A 21991-nucleotide genomic window follows, 5' to 3' on the forward strand; every position below is an offset into this window, starting at 1 on the left:
ATTGAATGGCCCGATTTAGGGATGGCAGTGGACCGGGGGAAAGCGGGGCCCCGCCTCGCCCCGTTTGGACCGGGGATGAAGGGTATGAAACGGGGATGGAGGCGAGGACGAAGGTTAAAATCCATCCCTGTCCGGGGATGGAGGTGGGGATGGACGTACACTTTTCCCCGCCCTGCCACGATCCTGGCCTAATCCTGGCCCCGACCCCATCCCCGCCACTTTTCCCCGCAATAGCCCCGCCCCACCTCATCCCCATTTGAACCGGGGACGGAGGACGTGAAACGGGGATGAAGGCGGGGGTGAAGGTTCAAATCCATCCCCGTCGGGGATAGAGGTTATAATCTTGAGGCGGGGCGGGGGTGGACCTTGTCCCCTGCCCCTCCCCGCCCCACTGTCATCCCTAGCTCGATTTGAGCTTTACAAGGTAATATAATTTTTTATCATCTCTTCCAGCTCATCTTATATGAGCATCCTTGGCAAGTCTATCGGATCATGAGGAGCCATCTTGAATGCTCCACCATATGCCAGCAGGATCAAATCTCTCTCTCTCTCTCTCTCTCTCTCTCTCTCTCTCTCTCTCTCTCTCTCTCTCTCTCTCTCTTGAAAAACCCTAACCCCTCACCCAGCTCCTCCTCTAGCCACCGGCAACCACCACTGGTGCTTTCCGGCCGGTGTCTCCTCCTTCGTCGGCCACCACCAGACCGACAACACACTCACTCTCTCTATTTTTGTTTTTGTTTCTCTGTTTCCGCTGCCACACCACTCCCCCTCTTTCGATTTGTTCGCCGGCCAACCCATCCGGCCACCACCCGTCACCACCACCATTCTGATGACCTCCTCAACCGCCCCTTCTGGCCTGCCAAAGCTCACCCAGCTCTGCACTCTGTCCCTTCTCTGTTGAACGAAGAAGGAACCCACCTCTGCCACCATCTGTGACCCTTCCTCCTCCGACTGTAAGCATTTGCGCCATCATCGCAAATCATCATCGTCGGGGCTCATTTGTCTCCCCGTTCGAGTGTCGATCGGAGGCCATCCATCGCAACGGTTCTCCTCTCCAAGCGTTAGGATTCCCCTTGGCCTCTTTTCCTTCACCTGTTCGGGCGGGGCCAATGTCGAGCGACTGCCTCATTCTAACCCAGTTGAACCCCCATCGCTATTGTATTCTGTAACCCAGTCGAACCCCCATCGTCGTTGTGTTCTGTAGTTGTCGTTGAACCTCCAACCTTCTGATCGAATGCCAACCACTGCTAAGGTTTTCGCCAAACGTCTGTTCTGCAGCTACTCTCTGCGTTACAGTCTGCATCTTATCACCGATAGGATCGAAGGAGCGCATCTGCGGCGGTAAAGGAGCACACAACCAGATCGGAGGAGCGCATCCATGATTATGGAGGAGCGCACGACCAGGTTACTCTCAACTTTTAACCCCCATCTTTAACGCATCTCTCTCTCCCCCTCTATCACTCTCCTCACGGTGAGGGGCGTGGAAGGAGAAGAAGAAGTGGGTTGTCTCTCCCATAGCCTCGTCGACAAGAAACTTTGCAAGCGCCTCCTTCAGATCGTCAGGAGAGATCCAAATGAACCGTTGTTGATGGCAGAGACGTGAAGAAACAAGTCAAAGAAGAAAATCGCAAATGGCTCGAAGGGTACTTCCTCAAGATGATGAATTGGAGGGGCTGGTTGGCTTTGCACAAGGGAAGCTGAACATAAAGGGTCTCTTGCTTGTCTTTCGGCATGTCACCTTCTTCCTGCTTTTTCTGGGGTCTCTGCCCAACCCACTCTCTGCGCGCTAATCAGTAGGCTCTTCTCTTCATCCAGGATGTCTTGAACGACTGGGGATTGGCTTTCTCTCTGCGTCGGCAATGCATTGTCGTTGCTCTTCCTTTTCGTCTATTGTTCAAGATGTTCTTTTCTTTCTCAGAGATTTTTGCCTCGTGTTTGGCCTCTGGCTTGCTCCTTCACCGGAACATTCGGCATTTCATCTGTGCAGTCAGGCTGGAACCCCTAAAGGCTTGCTCTGTGGGTGCTCTGTTGCACGCTCCTTTTTTCTTTCGTATTTCCCCTTGCACGGATAGCTCCCGGGTGTGGCAAAACGTCAGGCCATCCTGGCAATGTTCGTTCTTTGAAAGTTTCTCGTGTGCCAAACTTCCCCGTGCTAAGCCTGGTGACTGGTGGTGTTTTGTGTGTCTTTCCCTGAATTTTTGGAAGTGCACGACCTATCATCGTTGTGCCACCTCTATCCTTTCCAGGCGTCACCTGGTCTGTAAGCGCCATTGCGCTCCTCTGCTCTCCCCCTCTAGTTCCTTGGTGCAGCGGTCATCGCTCTCCACCAGTCGGGTGTCTCGACATCCAAAGGCTCCTAAGAGCAGAGCTTCTTTCTCGCCTTGGGTGCAGGTTGGCAAGCTGCAAGATCTGTCATCCTCGTTCATGGCTATCAAGATCGGTGCATGTTGGGTGTCGACCTCTCTGACGCTTGCTGCGCCCATGTCTTTCTCGGAGAAATCTTTCTTGCCACCTCCAGTCGGCCTCCCTTCGACCGATGGCTCCCGCACGACCGGCTGCCCCATCTGCGCCTCTAAGCCAGATCCTCATTCCAGATCAGTGTCTACCCAATCCCTTGGAATTCCTTCCCTTGAAATCTCATCCATCTATGATTGCGGTCCTGAGGGGGGCGTTTCAATCACCTTCGGCTACCTCTGTATGGGGTTTGCTAGGTGCCTCCAGAAGCTCGCCTCCCCATTCGCCTTCTTCTCCCACCGCACCTTCCTGAGACGTGTTGGTTGCTCATGGGATGGATGGCAGATCTATCGAGTGATCCTTGACTCGATATCCTTCCCTCCTTTTGTTGTACTTGGTGGCTCCTCATTCCTCGCCAATTTTTTCCATCGAATTCTTTTAAGGAGTGCTCGCTCGAGACAGTTAGCTTATCATGCCTTGTTGCAGTTTTCCAGGTCCCTACATCGGGCATCCGCTCACCTTTAAAGGCCTTCATCAGTTTTTTGCCTTCTTTCTAAGAAGGTGGATCATCATTTGTGCCTAGGTGGCTCCTCGATTCTCGCCTCTTTTTGTCGTCGAGCTCTTTTGAGGGGTGCTTGCCCGAGGCAGTTGGCTCTCCATGTCATATTGTGGTTGCCCAGATCCTTAAGTCGGCTCTTTGCGCACCTTTCAAGGCTCCAGTAAGTTTTTTGCCATCTCTCCCAGAAGGTGGGTCATCATTTTTGTCAGATTCTCCTCTTAAGTCTTACCTTTCGGCTACCCTTTCGATTGCATGGGATACTCAGTTTCTGCATCGTGGGGAATCACTCATGCTTCTTTTCCCTTGCATGCACCATGATGGATATTCGGTCGTTGTGATGGCTATCAATGCTCTCTACGGCTCATCTCACATCTGCATGGTTACACCATTACACGTTCGACCTCCACCATGTCTTGTAATTCCAAGGATCCCTTCCCCCACATCCAGTTCCTCTGTCATCCAGGAACCATCCCTCGAGCCCGAGTATGGTTCTTCAAGCTCACCCTCCTCTGTCGATGATGCTCCGCCGCCCCCACTAAGTCTTCTCTCCTCGAATATGGGTATCAGTGTGGTTGATGTCGCCCGGCTACTAGATGTCTCCCTTTCGCAGTAGCAAATCCTCAGCATCTCTGACATCATGCAAAATTCCATCATTTCTATCGCTGACTTCGTGCCTTCGTTTGTGGCTTTCGGGCAACATAGGTCATCCGACCAATCATCTCCTTCATCTGTGGAGTATGTTTCATCCCATGAGCCTTGCGGTTCTAACCGTTGGGGTCATCGTCAACTAACCCAATACTCGGTCTCCACGCTTTGGGCTCTCTCCTAGACGTTCAATGTGATCCCGCACCCCATGATGTTTTCATGGATTTCAGCTATAAAGGTGCTATACTGGAATATCAGGGGCCTTAATTTTCCCTCTAAGCGCCTTTTTCCTTGTGAGCTGGATCCGTCAAGAAAAGTCAGACCTTGTTGCTCTTTGCGAAACCAAGATGGCTGAGGTGTCGCGATCTGTCGTGTCTGAAATTTGGAGAGGTGTTGATTTCTTATTCAAGTCTGTCATTCTCTACGCGGGGGGTATCCTTATTCTTAGTAAGGCCTCCATTGGCATTTCTTAACTAGACGTCGACAATTTCTCCCTCTCGGTCGCTCTTCTATTGCCTGCTAGGCCTACATCGACCATGACCATGGTAACTATCGTTTACGGCCCCAACCGGCACCATCTTCGTGTTGTTGTTTGGTCTGATCTGACTAGGGTTATTCACTCATTTGGGGAGAAGCACCTTATTATGGGGGACTTTAACTGCTCACTGTCTTCCAATGATTCCAGCCTGTCGGTCTCCAATTTTTTCTCTATGAACGACTTTTAAAAGTTCGTTTAACTGCACCAACTTTATCATGTTTTCCTTGTCCGTGAGGCTTTTTCTTGGTCTAACCGCAGATCCCGTCCGTGCTACCGGCTGCTTCACCGCGTGCTCATTTCTCCTGATCTTTTGGGTATTCTTTCGGACATCAACTGTCGTTTGCTTCCTTCTTCCGTCTTTGATCATAGCCAAGTGGTTATTTGCTGGGGGACTGGTTTCTCCATTTCATGAACCTTCTATTTTGAGCAATGGTGGCTCAAAGATCCAGATTTTGAGTCGGTCATCCTCCGGTCCTGGAGTCGGCTATGCTCCGCGGTTAGAGCTGCTTCTTGTTGCCTGGTCAAGCTTTTCCTTTTCTCCCGCGACATTCGCTTTTGGTTTTCTTCCAGCAAGATCAGCAAATTCTGGCAACTAGGTGACTAGGAATCCGAGTTGGCTATAATCCATCAATCATTGTCATTTCTCGAGGATCTCTCTGTCTCCTGTCTTGATGGCTTAAAAGCCAGATCGGTTGAGCTATCTCTTCTCTTGCATTCCTGGTGGCTTAAAGATGAGATTCGTTGGAAGCAAAGATCGAGGGTGCTCTGGCTTAAAGTAGGTGATGGGAATACCCATTTTTTTATTCTTTTGCCTCGCATCGTCATAGGCGGCATGCCATCCCATCCATCTTCATTGACGGGATAACCTACTCGGATGACAATGTCATTCCTGCTGCTACTCGCTATTTCAAGGACCTTTAGGCTTCCAACTCGGCTGCTGATGGCTCTATCGATCGGTCCTTGGTTTACTCAATGAGTACTGCTCTTTCCAACTCCATGTAGGCTACGTTCGCAGATATTGAAATCTTCTCTGTCGTTCGGGATCTGTCTGGGCGGAAAGCTTCTGGCTTTGACGGTTTTTCGGTCGACTTCTTTCGTATCTTTTGGTCTTGCGTTAAGAATGACATTCTTCAGGTCTTTGCTGAATTTTATCGCAACTGTCGGTTGTCGGTCCACACTCATCTGACAATTGTCTCTCTCATCCCTAAGGACGCAGCATCTTTGGACATCTCAAGATTCTGCCCTATCTCAGTGTTGGGGGGGATCTATCGTATTATCGCTAAGGTTTTGGCTAATCGGCTCCATACCGTCACCCCTCAAATTTTCTCGGAGTCAAGTTTGCCATCATCCTTCAAAGGCAGATTAATCATTCTTTCATTTTAGCCTCCGAAGTTCTACATTCTCTGAATATCAGCGGCCAACCATTTTTCTCTCTTAAGCTAGACTTTCATAAAGCTTTTGACTCGATTTGTTGGCCCTTTTTTTCACATGTTTGACAACCTTGGTTTTGGTCATCACTTCTCTAGTTGGGCGCGCGAACTGGTTACTAATGCTCATTCTCAAATTAAGATCAATGGGGCCAGAGGCTAGCAGTTCAAGCTTAGGCACGGTATCCGGCAAGGTTGCCCTCTTTCTTCTCTGCTTTTTAATGTCGTTGTTGAAGGTCTTGTGGTCTTGCTGATGAGGGCCGTGGAGTATCGGCTTATTGATTCCCTCATAATCGAGGATTTTTCTTACCATATTCTTACTTACGCCGACGACATGATCCTTTTCGACCGCGCCACCATTCAACAAATGTTGTGATTCAAGTTAATCCTTCATTTTTTCCTTTCGCTGTCATGGTTATCCCTGGAAAACGGTAAATGTTTTTTGTCCATGTTTAATGTCCCTCCTTCTTTGCTTGCTATTGGGCAACAAATTTTTGCCTGTGCCTCCTCGGAGCTTCCTATTTCCTACCTGGGTCTCCCTCTTCAGCTATCACGTATCTCATATATCGCTTGGAATGTCACTCTCCAAAAAGTCCAATCTAAAATCTCCTCTTGGCAGGCTTCCTACCTTTCTATCGTTGGGCGCTTAACTCTCATCAGGCATGTTCTAACATCTATCCTGAAATTTCTTATGTTCATGTTCGTGATGCCCATTGAAATGCACAAAAAGCTCTATCGTTTACTGGCGAATTTCTTTTGGCCAGGGCACAATCTCCAGAATAAGCGTCATCTGGTGGGTTGGAACTCTTTACCGCTTCCTAGGGGTCCGGCGGGCTTGGGGATATTTGACTCCCGAATAAGAAGTCTCATCCTTGTTGTGAAGCAAAGCTGGCTCACACACCAATCTGGCACTCCGTGCGCTAACTTCCTCCTCGCTAAGTATGGCTCCTTTGAGTCGCTCTACTTGGATCGCCACTCCCACAGTAGACGCTACGCTTCTCCGTTGTGTCGGTCTTGGATCAAAGCATGGTCGATCGCATTTCCAATGAGGGTGACCCTGATCCTCTAGCACAGTTTCTTCATTGGACTATTGCGCCCAGCGAAACTTTCTGCACTAAAGCTTGTTACCTTTTCCTCCTTCCTCCTGGTGCTGATTGGATCCCTGCGAGCCTTATCTGGGATCGGGGCCCTACTCCTCGTTTGTGGTTCCTTGCATGGCTAATTATGCATGATCGGGTTCAGACAGACTATCTCCTAAAATGTATCGGTTTTCATCTACCAAGTAGGTGTATTATGTGCAAGATGGCTGAAGAATATGCTTATCATCTGTTCTGGGCATGCCCCATCTTTGGGGATCTTTTCAAGCATACCTAGAACGATCTTGTTGTCAATGTACGTCAGGAGTCTTTCGCTACTGATCTTTTATGGGGCCCGCAACCTATTCGCAAGTGAAACCGATGGCGGCTTATCTAGAGAATGTGGCTTCTCTCTTCCTGGTGGGCTGTCTGGATGACCCGCAATAATGTCATCTTCCGAGAATGCCCAGTTGTTTTCAATAAACTGGCGCATTGCATTTTAGCAGATGTGCACACTATTTTACAATTCTCGTTTTCTGACCTTCAGCGCTTTCTGATGCTCTGAATGCCTCCTGAATCGGGTTGAATCTTTCATGTTTTTTGTTTACTTCTCCTGTATTTCTGGTTTTGTTCTTGCTCTTGGCCTTCGGGCTTGTTTTTTGCTTTGGTCTTTGGGCTCAATGTTTGTTGACCCTTCGTTCTCTCTTTAATGTTGATGCTTCATTTCGGCTCTCTCTTCGTAGGATGCCTATTGTGCAGATGTGTGCACCACAAACTTGACATCAATGAGTAGTAATTTTGACCATATTCGATTGATTCATTTACTTTAAAACATGTTAGATTTGTAAGATTAATTATTTAAAAATATTTAGATAATAAACGGTCCAAATTGCACTAAAATAAATGTAGCTATAAAAAGGAAGGTTCGCCAAATTTCTAGAATAAAAATATTATGTACGCTAAGTAAACAATGATAAGCCCTTTCCATGTGGTTTATAGAAAATGTACAAAGAAGCAATGATTAAACTCGTGGACACCATATGCAAGCATCCACACACCGCGTGACACACACACCGCGTGACACACACACACACACACACACACACATATATATATATATATATATAGAGAGAGAGAGAGAGAGAGAGAAATGGATACGTGCTAAATTGGTTTTTCTGTTTTGGTATTTTTTTCACAGTTTTGACCTTATAAATGTGTTGGACATGGTCGATTTACAAGGAATTCACACTTGGATCATGTGTTGTCGATGGAAAAAATGCTATTTAGAGCCTAAAAATTTTACAAAGATTTTGGACCGTTGATTTTTTGAAGCTTATAAAAATCCACCCATGTGTCGGAATAGAAGACTTCAAGAGCTGATCCTTATAAAATCAACTACATAGATCACATCTGTACTGTCAGAATTTAAAAATAAAATGAAAAAAAAATCCTGAAAAACTCATTTTAGCACATATCATTTAGCATCTATCCCTTAAAATATATATATATATATATATATATATATATATATATATATATATGTGTGTGTGTGTGTGTGTGTGTGTAAACGTCCATAGAGTGCACACAACACTAGTTTTTTTATGTTCAATCAAATGTTTTGTAAATCAGACCACACAGATGTCATGATCTCTATATTAGAAGATTTTTATATCTACACAATTATAAAATAATCTAAAAATTGATGGTTTATGTTGCATCTAAATTTTGCAATAAAAAATTTCAGGCTTTCTTATTGAAATAATTCCAACCAAAGCATGTTTGCCGGTAAACAAGCAATGATAAAAACATACTCCGATTCAGATTAAGCAGAAACTGCCCATATATAACATTGAAACTTGAGCCTTCTGCACATTTCTCCATGAAAGTCCTCAAGAGGGTGCTTGTTCCACGCATCATGAGGACAATAATAAAGCAAAGGTCAGGAGAGAAACTGTGGATGAATATCATATTTGACAATAATTATGAAGCAAAGGTCAGGAGAGAACTGTGGATGAATATCATATTGTGAAGGGCAGCACTACAGTGAGTCAGTGACAATGGTGGGGACATAATGTGGCGATTGAACTGCAGGATTAGATTCTTTGCTTGGATTCCTTGTCATCCTCTAGTGACAGCCGGTCACAGTTGATGGGCATTCATGATTTCATGCAATCTTTGATCTGTGTCCATATAATTATTGAGCACCAATCAGGTCAGAGTGAGGTCATCCTGATGCCGTTTTCCCATGCGACGAACGGCACCCATAACACCATGGGAATTGGACTCAGCATCTCCTGATGCTATAGATGAACGGCATCTAGAGCTTACAAAATGAACCGCTGAAAACATAGTTCAGCCATTGTATTTTGGATGCCGTTCATCGCATGGGTGACCTCTGACAGGTTACTGTCAGACCTGATAGGCACCCATAAATATTTTTCTTCTCCAGACAAGTTTGGCAAAAACTGACAAGGCTGCAATGTACTTGGTAGTGACTGCAAACAGGGATGAAACTGCAAGATGTTGCTTCCTTGAACACCATATGACAGAGCTCGAAGAACGAGGCTGAATGTGTGTTGTACTTTAATTTGCCGTTGTTGGTGGTGGTGGTGGTAGTCCTATTTGCATCAAAGAAAGGTTAGGACAGCTCCTTACATGCTCAAGCACGCTGGATTGCATAAGAGGGTACTTGGCTTCCAAGAATAGGAGAAAATATGATTATCAGCTTCATTCCCTAAAAAGCAGACTCTGAGCGTACACATCCATTCGATGCCTGCAAAAGTAAAAGGAAGTTTCTGGCTTTCTAAAACCCCAACAACTTGTTGGAAAACAGGAATATCTCAGACTTTCTGGATTTTTGTTAACGACCGGGCATGATTCTTTGCAGCTGTATATTCAGAATTTTCAAGATTTTCGATGCTCCCACTAGTGACGGGATTGGAAAATCAGGGAACCTGTGGTTTTTTTTTAGTTGTGATCTAAATGCGTTTAATAAGATGGATTTATGTACTAATCGTTCTTTGTAGTCCTCATCTCGATAATAAGGAGGGCTTATATGATGGGATTTTCATGTTGTCGATTAGTAGGAGTAATACTTCTTCCAATGCCACAATTGGTACTAGTATAGCACCACTGGCATGCAACACAGAACCTTCAGATGCAACCTTTCAATCAGTACTAGAGATTCTGTAGCAAATAACAATAACTATTTGGAGTGAAACCTTTGATGGGTAATAACTGAATCATCGTTTAACCAAGTCTCCTTTAGGGTTTTTAGATAAATCAGAACGGCCATTTAGGCTCTCTTTGGGAGCTCAAGGGATCTTATGCTCTTTTTTTTTTTTTGATAGGCAAGCTGGTGATAATCCCGTAGATTCAAACTCGAGTCCCCTCTACTATGATAGTGCAATCTAACCATCTAGCTATCTTATTCGACCCAAGAGCTTATGCATTTGGAAAAGTGAAAGCTATTGATTCTCAGAATTGGACTTTTTTTTTTGGATTTATATCCCGAAGAAACCAACACCCAGCATGAAGACCTGGTCGTACTGGCTCAGCCTGACATACCTAAGGTCATCATGTCGGCAGCATAAAACTCCGAAGCTAGGACCCTTGCCCCCAAGGCCTATGCTACATGTTAGCTTGCTCAGAGGGTAGACCCTCAAGAGAATCAAACCTTGACTGCCCGTCTAGCAGCCAAGGCTCCACCCCACTACACCAACCCCCTTGGGGCCCAGAATTGGAGTTACAACCGGTTAGGAGATGGCAGTCACCAAGCGCAACTTTGAGAGACCGTCTCACCTTCTTTCCCGTTTCCACAAATTACCTTCTCAACTTCACTCGCCCAAACAACCACCACCATAGTAGTCTAACCAAATTTCAACCCAAATACTCAACTCCCATCCCAGCTACCAGCTTCCATTTAGAGCCTTTAGTGTATCGACGAGTTGTTGTCACTTTTGCATTGGGTTCCCTCAAGGAATCATGACCCTCATCCAGTGGGCACCAAAGGTCGCACCATATCTGTCCACTTTCTGCACCAAACCTGCAGAGGCCGCTCCTAGTCTCATGTTGTCCAAACAAGAAACTGAAGGGTTGGCACCTCTTGGGAAAGAAAAGTAATACGTTTCATCACCTCCAGCCAAAAATACATTGTAAAGCATGGACTTTTCTTTTTTCAAAGCCAAGGGGAACCCCCATCACCAGCCGCAGATTGGTAGGTTGGTAAAACCCTTGAGTTCCCTCCTGCCCACCGGGACCTTGTGGTAAGGGACACCCTTGTGAGTTTTGAACTTGTAACGTCCCGTCAACTTGGTGACATTCACAAGTAGCCCCTACCAGATCAGCGGAGTCCTTGTGGGCTCGATAAGCATGCCTTGATGATACACAACATAAAACAGGGGGCAACCCCAAGTCCATATTTTGCCCTTCCAATTCACGCAACTCAAAAGCATTACATGAATGTCGAAACACACACGCACACACACAGAAAACAAAATTGCATGGTACAACATTGAAAGATAAGCCATGCGCAATTATTCACCTACATCAGGTCACTTGGTAGCATCAAACTCCAGATTTTGAGATAAAAGGAACAACTAGATTACTCCGTTTTACAACTCACAAAGACCAGCTATATGCAATTCCAAAAACACCTTTGAACCATTCTACCCCGGGCACTGGGAAAGGCTTCCAATCAAAACCCACACTTACATAGGATTAGAAATTCAAAAAGAAAAAAGATAATGCGCACAAAAACTCACTTAAATACAATGCCTACCTGAGACAAGTCTGTCATCATGTAGCCCTGTACTGAGACCAAGACGATGATATGAGCCATCCACTAGAGCATGGGTCTTCTACGATGAACAGTTATTACCAATAGATATGTCCATTCTCTTCAATGATTCCCGAGGCTGCCTATACCAAACAAACGCGAACCAAAGTATTCTCCACAGTCCACCATTAGCAAAGTGTGGTATAAATATGCGCCCCCAGTATGGGTAGTATGGCCCAAGTAGTTTGAGAAGCACGAACACAGCTGCAATGGCTAACAAATGCCATGGCAAATCTCCTTCCTGGCAATCAATTAATGCAGGATAAGTTGCTTTAAACTTGGACAGCAATAGTGTGAACATAAGAACAAAAACCACACAAATTATCCTGACCTCAAGATCTTGGGAAACTTCAACCATCGAATCCTTCAAAATTCCTGCTACGACAGCCCCAGCCAATAGCGGTATAGGTATAAGTCTCATTTTCTTCTCATGCGCACAGTATGACATTTCACTTAGTGATGAAATAGCAAGCAAGGGTACACAAAGGCACTTGGTCACTACATAAACAAGCCCCAAGATGAGATGCAAATAGTTGACAAACGCTTTCTTCCATGGAAAACTCTTGACAGGTTGTGGGCAACTTTCGCACAGATTTCTCACTGCATCAACTGCCTGACTGAAATTAAATTTTTCAGGGCCTTCCATTGGCCCTAAAGCAGAATTTATTGCACATGGCACGGTGCACCTCAAGTTCTGGAAATACAACAGTGACGAAGGTTCCCTTGATAAAAGCCTTTGAGATGTCAAGGACCGCTCCTGTTAGAATAGGTATTGCCCATAAGTTACAAGAACACATGAACTGACCATATGCATGACTAAGTTTAACAGTGATGGACTAAAAACTTCCTTTGGTTTTGCTTGTTAACCTGCAATATTTCTTTTTCGCAGATATTTTAGACTTTTGCAACCCTTAACTGCTAACCTGTGCATGTATTTTTACTCAAGGGTCAAGGGTACTCTGTTCTTCATTGCTTCCCTATATCTAAATAAAGGCTTAAGCTTTGGTCATGAGTTAAAAGGAAGTGCCCTCATTTTGAATCCTCGCACCGCATGATATGGTACTAAAGCTACAGATATATTCAAGCATCATCTGAAGCACGACCAACTCATAAACTTGGTTTACCATGTTCTGCCAAAGGCACACCTAAATGTTCATGCCATAGCCTTTGTTATCTTCTCAAACCCTGAATCTCAATCAACCATTCACAGCGAGAGTCAGTTAGCTTATTTTTCCCCTGTTGTAGTCATATAGTTGCTGATGCTGCTAACCAATTTCAAAAAGTTATTAAAATAACCCAATTATTATTTGAGTTCCAACTATTCCATATTCTTGCTTCTTCCATATTTTGACATCTTTGTTAGCACACTTGAAAGTGTTTACTTTGGGCTAAGTGTACATGTCAGTACTTCTGGTAGACAGTACACTTGGGCTTCGTTTGTTTCATTCCCACCAAACTACCATGGGAAAGGCAGTCCATCATGGGAAGGTCATCTGTTACGGTCCAGAATATGACACTAGATCCAGATTCAGTGATCAAGATTTAGACGTCACATCCAGAGCCCTATGGGGGGTCACTTAGCATAGTGCGGGTCTCAGGTTGATAACATGGTAGCTGACATGACTTCCCTAATAGGTGATAAGTCAAAGATCCAAAGTCCAAAGCAAGACAAAAAGAAGCATGACACGTGTCAAGCATAAGAGACAAGTCAATTAAGAAGTGGGGTCCACCTAAGGGGCATGGCATACTAGAGAGTTCTTTAGGACATCCCTTAATTCTAGAAACTGATTAGAGTTAATTAAGTTAGTTAATTATGAAAAAGTCCTTAGATGATTTGTTCTTGTGAGGAGTCCCTATTAGAGAAGGAGTCCTGTCAGAAGGACTTTAGAGTCTTTGTTTTATCTTTATTTTTCAGTAGGATTCTTTGTGCCTTAAGATAAAGTGATTGTATAGAGACTATAACTCAGGTGTCTCACATATAAACAGAGGTTTGAGGTTCCTCTTTATGCATTGATTAAGTGAAGTTCTCATAACTCTCACTCTCTCTCTCACGTCTATCTCTCTCCCTTCTCTCTTTCTTGTTTCTCTCTCTACTGTCTCTCCTCTCTCATGACCTCTCTAGTTCTCAACGTACCAGACCTCTTAGGGTTGGACGTCCAGCCTCCTTTAGGAGCCTGAGCTCCCACAGTGTCCTAGATTGTGTGTTTTTGCTATCCCGACGAGCCGAGTAATATCTCTGCATTGTTGATCGTGTGTTCGAGTTCCAGAACGTGGGAAACTCTATATCAGCCTGCTACAAACCTCTAAGTTACCTCTACAACTCTTTCTTAGCCTTAGAATAGCTTCCGTTGAGTTCCTAGACCTCAAAACCCAAAATTGCATCATGTCAAGTACCCGACATACCCGAATTCTCTAAACTGATAACTCCTGACAATCAACAGCCTCTCTGTGTATTTAAAACATATTTCAGACACTTACACATGTTCCTAGGTGATCTTAGAACCCCTATACAAGGTCCTTTCAATTCTTGACCGAAACTGCACCAGAAACGCTTACCGAGTCCAAACTGCACCGACCTGATTTAGCTGTTTAACCTTGTTTCCACTGTTTTACCCAATCTACAACTACGAGAAATCTCGGACTTCTTCCCCACCGTGTACAACAAGATTCATCACCTCTGACAAGTGTACCACAAGTCCCACGATCCAAGAATCTCAGGTTCGATCATCTTGAATCCTTCATGCTTAAATTGTAATTCCCGTCCATTAAAAGTGAGCCTCATTTAGAGGATCCACAAAAATATATAGTATATCCCATGATGCATACCTTTCGAGCCTTCTTCCGAACCAGCTACTTCGGAAATTTTGAAGGGTCTAACACCATCTCATGTGTGAAAAAATTCATACGTAAATCCATTCGCAGTGGGGTGGTGTGAAATGATTTTCGTATTAAATGCATGGACAACGTGAAAAGAAACGCTTGTTGACTATGGGCCCCACAGAAAAATGGAGTTGGCATTGGTTTCAGTTCGTACAATATCAAAGACGAACTTCCTATAAAAGACACCAAAGCATATCCATCCATGAACCCAATATACCCACAAAAACGCCCTTAAAAGGAAAGCAAAAAGAAATAAAATACTGAATTTGTAGAATCTACAATGAAAGGGATCAGCCAATGAATACTAACTAGGAAAATGACGAACCTTGAGCCTCCAAAAACAAATGCAAGGGGTTCTTGAAGATGTTCCCGTTGGAAGTCTACAATGGGCCCAACCAGGCATATACAGTGAAGGAACTGGAACTGCCATTTTTACCAGTATCGGGCTTCCTACACCTGTAACCAGGTTCAGTTTTCAGTGCATACTGCTACAGTTAACAGACTAAATTTTCATTTTATAGACATAAGCTGGACTACGACAAGAAATGTAACGCCTAAAGAGATAACAGACTGTCAAATCTCAGAGTAATAAACAAGATCGCATAATACAGACTTTTCATCGTGAAGAGAGAGAGAGAGAGAGAGAGAGAGAGAGAGATGGGATTTACTGCTCTCTAGTCGACAATAGCAAGTTTCGCCTTATTGGTTTTGAAATTAAAGTTAGAGAAGAGTGCCTTCCCGTTGTGAGAACTTTATTTATCTGATCTAAATGTCAGATTTTCTTTCTTTCCAGTACATTTCCACTTTATCTCAAAATAAACATGAAATTTCAGAGAGAGAGAGAAAGGGATCATAAATAAAATCTCTTTCAACTTCTTGATGGCTACTCAAATCTCTGGAAGAAACTGAACAAGCTTAGCTTAATCACACAAAATCCGACCCAAAAAATTATAAGCAAACAATTCCATCACTCATGTTTTTTCATCTCAAGCGTAGAGTTGGCTATCATCAAAATAAATGGCTGTACATGATTCCCAAATCTCCGTTTCGACCAATGCTGCATCCCAACCACAGCATGCCACCGATTGATCATGGCTTACTATTGTTCGCCCCACAGGAAATGTTAGTCCGACCGATGGTAATCACCAACACAAGAGGACAAACTCTCCCCAAAACTTATCTGGGAAAACAGACACTTAACGAAACCTCGTCCAAAACAATACTTGGCCCTAACCATCAACTATCAAAACCAAAAACAGAAAACAAATAACCATTCCACATCGCCATGTTTGTCTCAAGAATTTCATCGAACAAGTAATGTGCACCAAAATGAACACACAAAAACATTGGGGGGGCTCCCCACGTCTCAGCACTACGTTGGTGCACAAAATCTTGAAATAAACAAAGATGCTCCAGCAATTAAACCATAAAATCACAGACACCCACATGGAAAAAATAGGCATATTGGATTAAATTTAACAAAGAAGAGGGCTATTCACCATGGTTATGTTGCAGCACGGTACCTTAGCAGATAGAAGTGTTCCCCTCCAACTCCTCCGCTCCTCACAACCAAGATGAGCAACCCCTCGGTAGGCTATACATAGTGTGTCCGTTGCACCACCACAGACCCTGTTGGCTCGAGCCCAATTGCCTCGTTAAGTCTCTTCCCGGTCCCAGTCAAGTGGTCGCTGTTTCGCTTTATACTTTATTATATTAGGTCTAAGTTCTAACCATAAAGTGTTGGATTTTGGATGCCAATGGTTTGGATATTCAGCCGAAACCGAATCCGTTTAGTCGAATTCGATGGAGTAAACAACGATCTGCATAATAATCGGGTTTGGATTCGGTATGGAGTCTTATATCGGAGTGTAACGGATATTTGAATCCGATTACACATAAAATGCATATCCACAAACTTTTTTTGAGAAAATATTGGTTACACTCATGGGTTCCAAATTCCCTAGTCGAAATTCATAAAAGCAGGTCATTTTGACCAAATCTGACTCCGTGGATGTGTTAGACGTGGTAAAAATGGTAGGAATCAACCATTGGATTGTATTTTTTGACTTAAAAATATGATTTTCCATGGTTACAAATTTAGTACATTGTAAGCCGTTGATTTTTCAACTCCAAGAAAATCTGACATACACATCGGAAAAACATGATCCAATGATTGGTTTCTACTAAATCAAACATATTGATTACATCTACATGATCAGATATGCCAAAATTTTAAAAAAAATAAAAAGATTACAATTTTTCACTCATGGGATTGCAACCCACGAGTTTAGCCAACATTTTTCCACTTTTTTCATCTGAATTTAAGTCTTTTCTTTGAATCCAATTAAACAATATCCCATTAGGTCAGATTTAGTAAAATGACAAAAATCTAATTCAGAACTAAAAAAACCATTTTGAGGTTATATTCTGCCCTGAACCATATGTGCCCTGAACCATATGTGCACAATATTTCAATGCACAAATGGTTATGTATTATATAACACTTCCCCAATAAAAATTAGTGGTTTGCAGCACTGTCAGCGGAGGGCCTTAAAACATGGTTTTGCAAAACATAAAAAGTTGTACTCACACTTAAAAAATAAACTATGTGCATTGCACTCAATAATATCGACACTTAAAGAAACTATGTGCATTGCATTCAATAAGTTTGAATATTGGCATTTAAGAAATTACTAGAGAACTGCCCATTCTTGGGAACGGGTCACATACATGCACATAAGAAACACTCACATACATTTATACACACTCTTTAATTTGAAGAGTATATGTAATTTAACTGATTTTTTTATTAATAATCGGTATATTTGTTCTCTCTCTCTCTCTCATTTGCAAATCATAAACACCTGATTCAAAATATTTGTATTATTAAATAAGTTATATAAATCATATTTATAGGGCTTAATAAAAAAAAAAGGTTCAAAAAATCTTCAGTGACGTCTACTAGACAATATCGTACTCAACATTATAAATATATAGTAGAATGAACGATTAACCATTTGCTCTCGCACTTCCTTTGGTCGGGAAATGCATCTCACAAAAAGACCTCACTTGTTTCTTGGCAACAGATCGTTCTCTCGAGGCATTGAGGCGGCTTGGAGATTCCAACTCAGAGAAAGAGGAGTATCATTTTATTCTTGAAGTGGGCTTGGGTCGCTTCCACATCTCCATCTCCTTGGGCTACGTTTGTTAGGGAAAAATATGGTAATCTACCTGACTCCCTTCTTTCGATGCCCAGTTCAGTGTGTCATTCGTTCCTCTGGTTTGAGTGGCGGAAGACACTTCGCTCCTTCAGTGGCAGGGATCTTAGGCCTGTCCATGATCGTTTGTGGCTTCAATGGGTCATTGTGAGCGGAGATAGGTTCTCCATTAAGCAAGTTTATCATTCCTTGTTGCCTTTCGGGATGGACTGGTTTCCCACTAATTGTATGTGGGGTAAGGGGCCCGCTCCAAGGGCCAAAGTTTTGGCGCGGGAAACGGGGGATATTCAATTTCTCAGCATGTGTGTTCTTTGTGAGAAGGCAGAAGAGGGCACGACTCACCTATTTTGGTTTTGCTCGATCATTCTAGACCTATTTTTTTAAACTTGGGGTGCACCGTCTGTTCAAATTCGTTCGAGTTTCGTTATTCAGGACCTCTTGCTTGGTCCCATGATTTTTACGACACAAAAATAAAGAGAGATTATTGTGGTGGGTATGGTTGTTTTCAGTATGGTGGGTGATATGGACTGAAAGAAACAACATCTTCTTCAGGGGCATCAAATTCGATTTTGGAAGGCTTCGCCAGCGGGTTATGTCTGATGTGTATCTGGCTCTTCAATTATATAGTAGAGACGAGGGTTTGATCAGCTTGTACTATGAACTGTACGTGCACAGTCACCATCTAGATTGTGGTTGTCTTACTCCTATGTTCTCTCATCCAATATTTTGTTGGATGTATTTTGGTAATGTTGAATGTTCTCTCTCTCTCTCTCTCTCTCTCTCTCTCTCTCTCTCTCTCTCTCTCTCTCTCTATATATATATATATATATATATATATATATATATATATATATATATATTGATAATTCAATATCTACATATAAATAACTTTCTAAACTACCTAATTCTCTCTCATATATCCATAGCATCCTCTCTCTCTCTCCTGATGGGGGCATCCTTATCTCAATAAAAAGTCAAAAATAAATATGTAAATGACATGTATACCACAATGCATTGCATGTTATATATATATATATATATATATATATATATATATATATATATATATATATTGCACAATGATGCCCTCCATCTATCTTTAAGAAGTATTATTAAGTATTATTATTTGCATTCAATGACTAAAATTTCTTCCCTCATGGAGAGATATCAGTTGATAAGCATTGTCACTATCAACTGGCAATAAGGTATCAACTTCAAAGAATCCTAGCAATGTGGAAAATTAGAGGAATCCCGTTGACCCCTTACAATCCTTGTCAAAACTTTGGCTCTCATTACATGAAGGGTTGGCAGGAGCAGTTAGTGCACGTCACCTTGTGTTGGGATTCTAATCCCAATGGCATATGGTTGTATAACGGGTAGGGGTGTGCCAAACCCTAACTTTTTATATCGAAAAAAAAAAATCGACTCTCATTCCTGTGAGCATTTTAAAAAATAGTAATGTGTACAAAAAATGCCAAAAACCAGAAAATCCTACACGCACAGCTATATTTTCTGTGTTTTGTGTCTGACAGATCACTGGATCTGCAACATTTAAGAAATTAAACCAAGCTAGACACGTTAAATGAGACTCATGTGAACCGTCACTAGAGGACAGATTCAGTGATTGGACCGGTCCACGGATCTCTTAACTTGACCCCAGCCAATCATATGACAGCCATGGTGAAGCGGATTTTTTTTTTGCATGAAATGCAAACTACATTGTTGATATTTAATGCTTGTATAATTGCAAGTTGCAACATTGGTTCCATAATACATTATCAATCATCATCCTTGAGGATCAGGGAGCCTCACCATACGCCCTTATCCCTCTTGGCAGATACATCCCATTGGAAGGAAAAAAAATCTGAGTAAGAGAGCAGGAGGGGATGGAGGCAGCAGCTAGAGTCATGATGGTGGTGGTGGCGCAGTAAATTGAAGAAGTAGTGCTCACAGTCTCAACAGACAAACCTAGTTGATTCTCAATGAGTGCATAACTCTCACCTGAAAGTTGCTCAAGGAGAACGGGGCCACACCATGGCTCTGTCCAGAATGAGTCCATTTGCTATATTACAAACTCGCCAGGAAATAGCATGTTGAATAGTCTTTCAACTCCACAAAATACCCTTCAAAGATATTTGACTTTAATAAATCTACACCTTTCAAAATAAATAAATAAATCTGCACCACAATGAATCATAAGGACATCGCAACCCGAGAAGGCCAAATTTGCCATGTTAACTTCAATCAAAGAATAAACCCGGACGTCCTTATGATTCAAAGAGTAAACCACCCAAAAAATCGAGCAAAGTGCTTCACTAGTAAAAGAGTTGATGAAAAAAGGGATGAAGAGGGATTTAAAGGGCCATAGAAACGATTGTAGCACATATATATATATATATATATGAGAGAGAGAGAGAGATGCATAGCTGCTCACTCGTTAGGTGCTCAAATGGAGGTCACTCATGCGCGACAAATGCTGAACGCCAACTTTCGTAAAAATATCTTCAAAGCGTACTAAACTTGTGTGCCAGTAAAGGTCTGAGACATTTTGCCCGAGACTTTTACTGTTTTTAATGCGCCACTAAAGGTGTAAGATCTTTACAGGCGCATACTTTTATTGTACCAGTAAAGGTCTTTTGTAGAAATTGATGTTGAGCGTCCATCACATCCGTTTGAGCACCTACCAATTTTTTTATATATATTACTTCATGGGGTTGGACGTGCAATTTCATGTCCTGATGGTAACTATGCATCTCAAATATGTGATCATTCTTACGGGCTCAGGCGGACACAACTAAAGTTCAAGTGTACATTGACCAAGAAGGAATGGTGGGCACTTGGGCTTTTGTTTGCATCACTCTTTTTTTTTCTGGATAATTAGTAAGGTGTTATGCGGACTCCTACCAATATGCATGAGGATAAATATAACCGCACGAAAACCAAAACTACAGTTCCTCTGAGCCAATAGCATTTTCCCCTAAAAAGATGATGTGCATGGAGCACTGTTCATCTTTGAGATGGTTCACTTGGGCGGTTGGATCCTGAGGTCATCCTCTTTGATTTGAGATCGTGGGTGTTTTTCTATCTCGAGTATCTGGTATCTTTTGTTATGGTTTGTTTTCTCTAGTGTTTTTTGGATTTCTTATTGTTTAATTTGTTAATCTCGTTTGTTTAAATTATATTGATTTGGGTATCTCAAAAAATGGGTTGGATTGAACCAAATGGTTCGTAAACATGGCTACCGCAAGTTGTTTTTTTAACTACGTAAAATGGTCATATTGTACGATAAAATTATACATTTCATGAAATGTCTTGTAATTTTTTAAATCTACCGGATGTCCAAATTTGTACATTTATAGATTTAAAAATACCTTTTTACCATTCAGACAAACAAATTTCTTTCAGATACGAGAACTTCCTCCCAAATATGAGAATATGTCAAATTTATCTTAAATATGCGAATTTTTTTCTTATATATGTGAATTTTCTCTCAAATATGTGAATATACAATTTTTTTGTTAAATATGTGAATTTTCTCTTAAATATGTGATTTTCTTCTTAAATATGCAAATTTTCTCTTGAATATGTGATTTTTTTAAATATATAATTTTTTTCTTAAATATATGATATTTATTTAAAAAATACAACAAAATAAGACATATAAACATATACCTATGAATGTCCCTTCTGCATTCACAACCATGAGCTATGATGTCCCCAAAATGTATGCGCTTTTTTTAACTAAATATTTTCACATTTTTTAATGTCTTGACCTTCGCACGTGAATGTCTTCACACATTTACGAATGCCAGGCAAAAAACCTAAAGGGTGCTGCTAAAGTTTAAAAAACCTTTAGCGATGCTTCAAAAGCACTAAGTCTTTTAGCATGCAAGAGTCCACTAGGATATCGCCAGGTGAGTAGTACGCAACTGCCACTATATATATATATATATATATATATATATATATATATATATATATATATATATATATATATATATATATATATATATGACCATACTTTTTGGCTGAGAATATCTCTAAAATGTGTGAACTTTCTTTTACTATATACTATCATATTTGTGAATGTCTTCACACATATGTGAATCTCCATAAAAAAATTGAATATTCTCATTTTTGAGAAAAATTTTGCATATATAAGAGAAAATTTATATATTTATGAGTAAATTCACATATTTGAGAGCAAATTCACATATTCTCATATTTGGAAGGAAGTTTGCATATCTGAAAAAAAAAAAGTTTGTGCAAAGGGTAAAAGAGTCTTTTTAAATTCAACAATTTATGAATTTGGGCATGGGAGATTTCAAAAATTATGAGACATTTGTAAGAACACATC

General features: G+C 42.0%; 1 protein-coding gene across 2 annotated transcripts; it reads right to left on the reverse strand.

Annotated features, from left to right (window-relative positions):
- Positions 1-11202: 11202 nt before the first annotated feature.
- LOC149841842 (uncharacterized) lies at positions 11203-16085 on the reverse strand. Of its 2 annotated transcripts, none has more exons than XM_090001185.1 (4): positions 15940-16085; positions 14742-14872; positions 11868-12293; positions 11203-11777 (listed from the first exon to the last, which is right to left on the reverse strand). In XM_090001185.1, exons 2-4 carry the CDS (start codon positions 14844-14846, stop codon positions 11559-11561), a joined length of 750 nt encoding a protein of 249 aa, XP_089857311.1. In that variant the 5' UTR covers positions 14847-14872; positions 15940-16085; the 3' UTR covers positions 11203-11558. The 2 variants fall into 2 exon arrangements, with proteins under 2 accessions (XP_089857311.1, XP_089857310.1); XM_090001184.1 differs by having other exon boundaries at positions 15916-16005.
- Positions 16086-21991: the final 5906 nt, after the last annotated feature.

This window comes from Nuphar pumila, chromosome 3 (assembly GCF_984573655.1).
Source record: "Nuphar pumila chromosome 3, dmNupPumi1.hap1.1, whole genome shotgun sequence".
Classification (NCBI taxonomy): domain Eukaryota; kingdom Viridiplantae; phylum Streptophyta; class Magnoliopsida; order Nymphaeales; family Nymphaeaceae; genus Nuphar; species Nuphar pumila.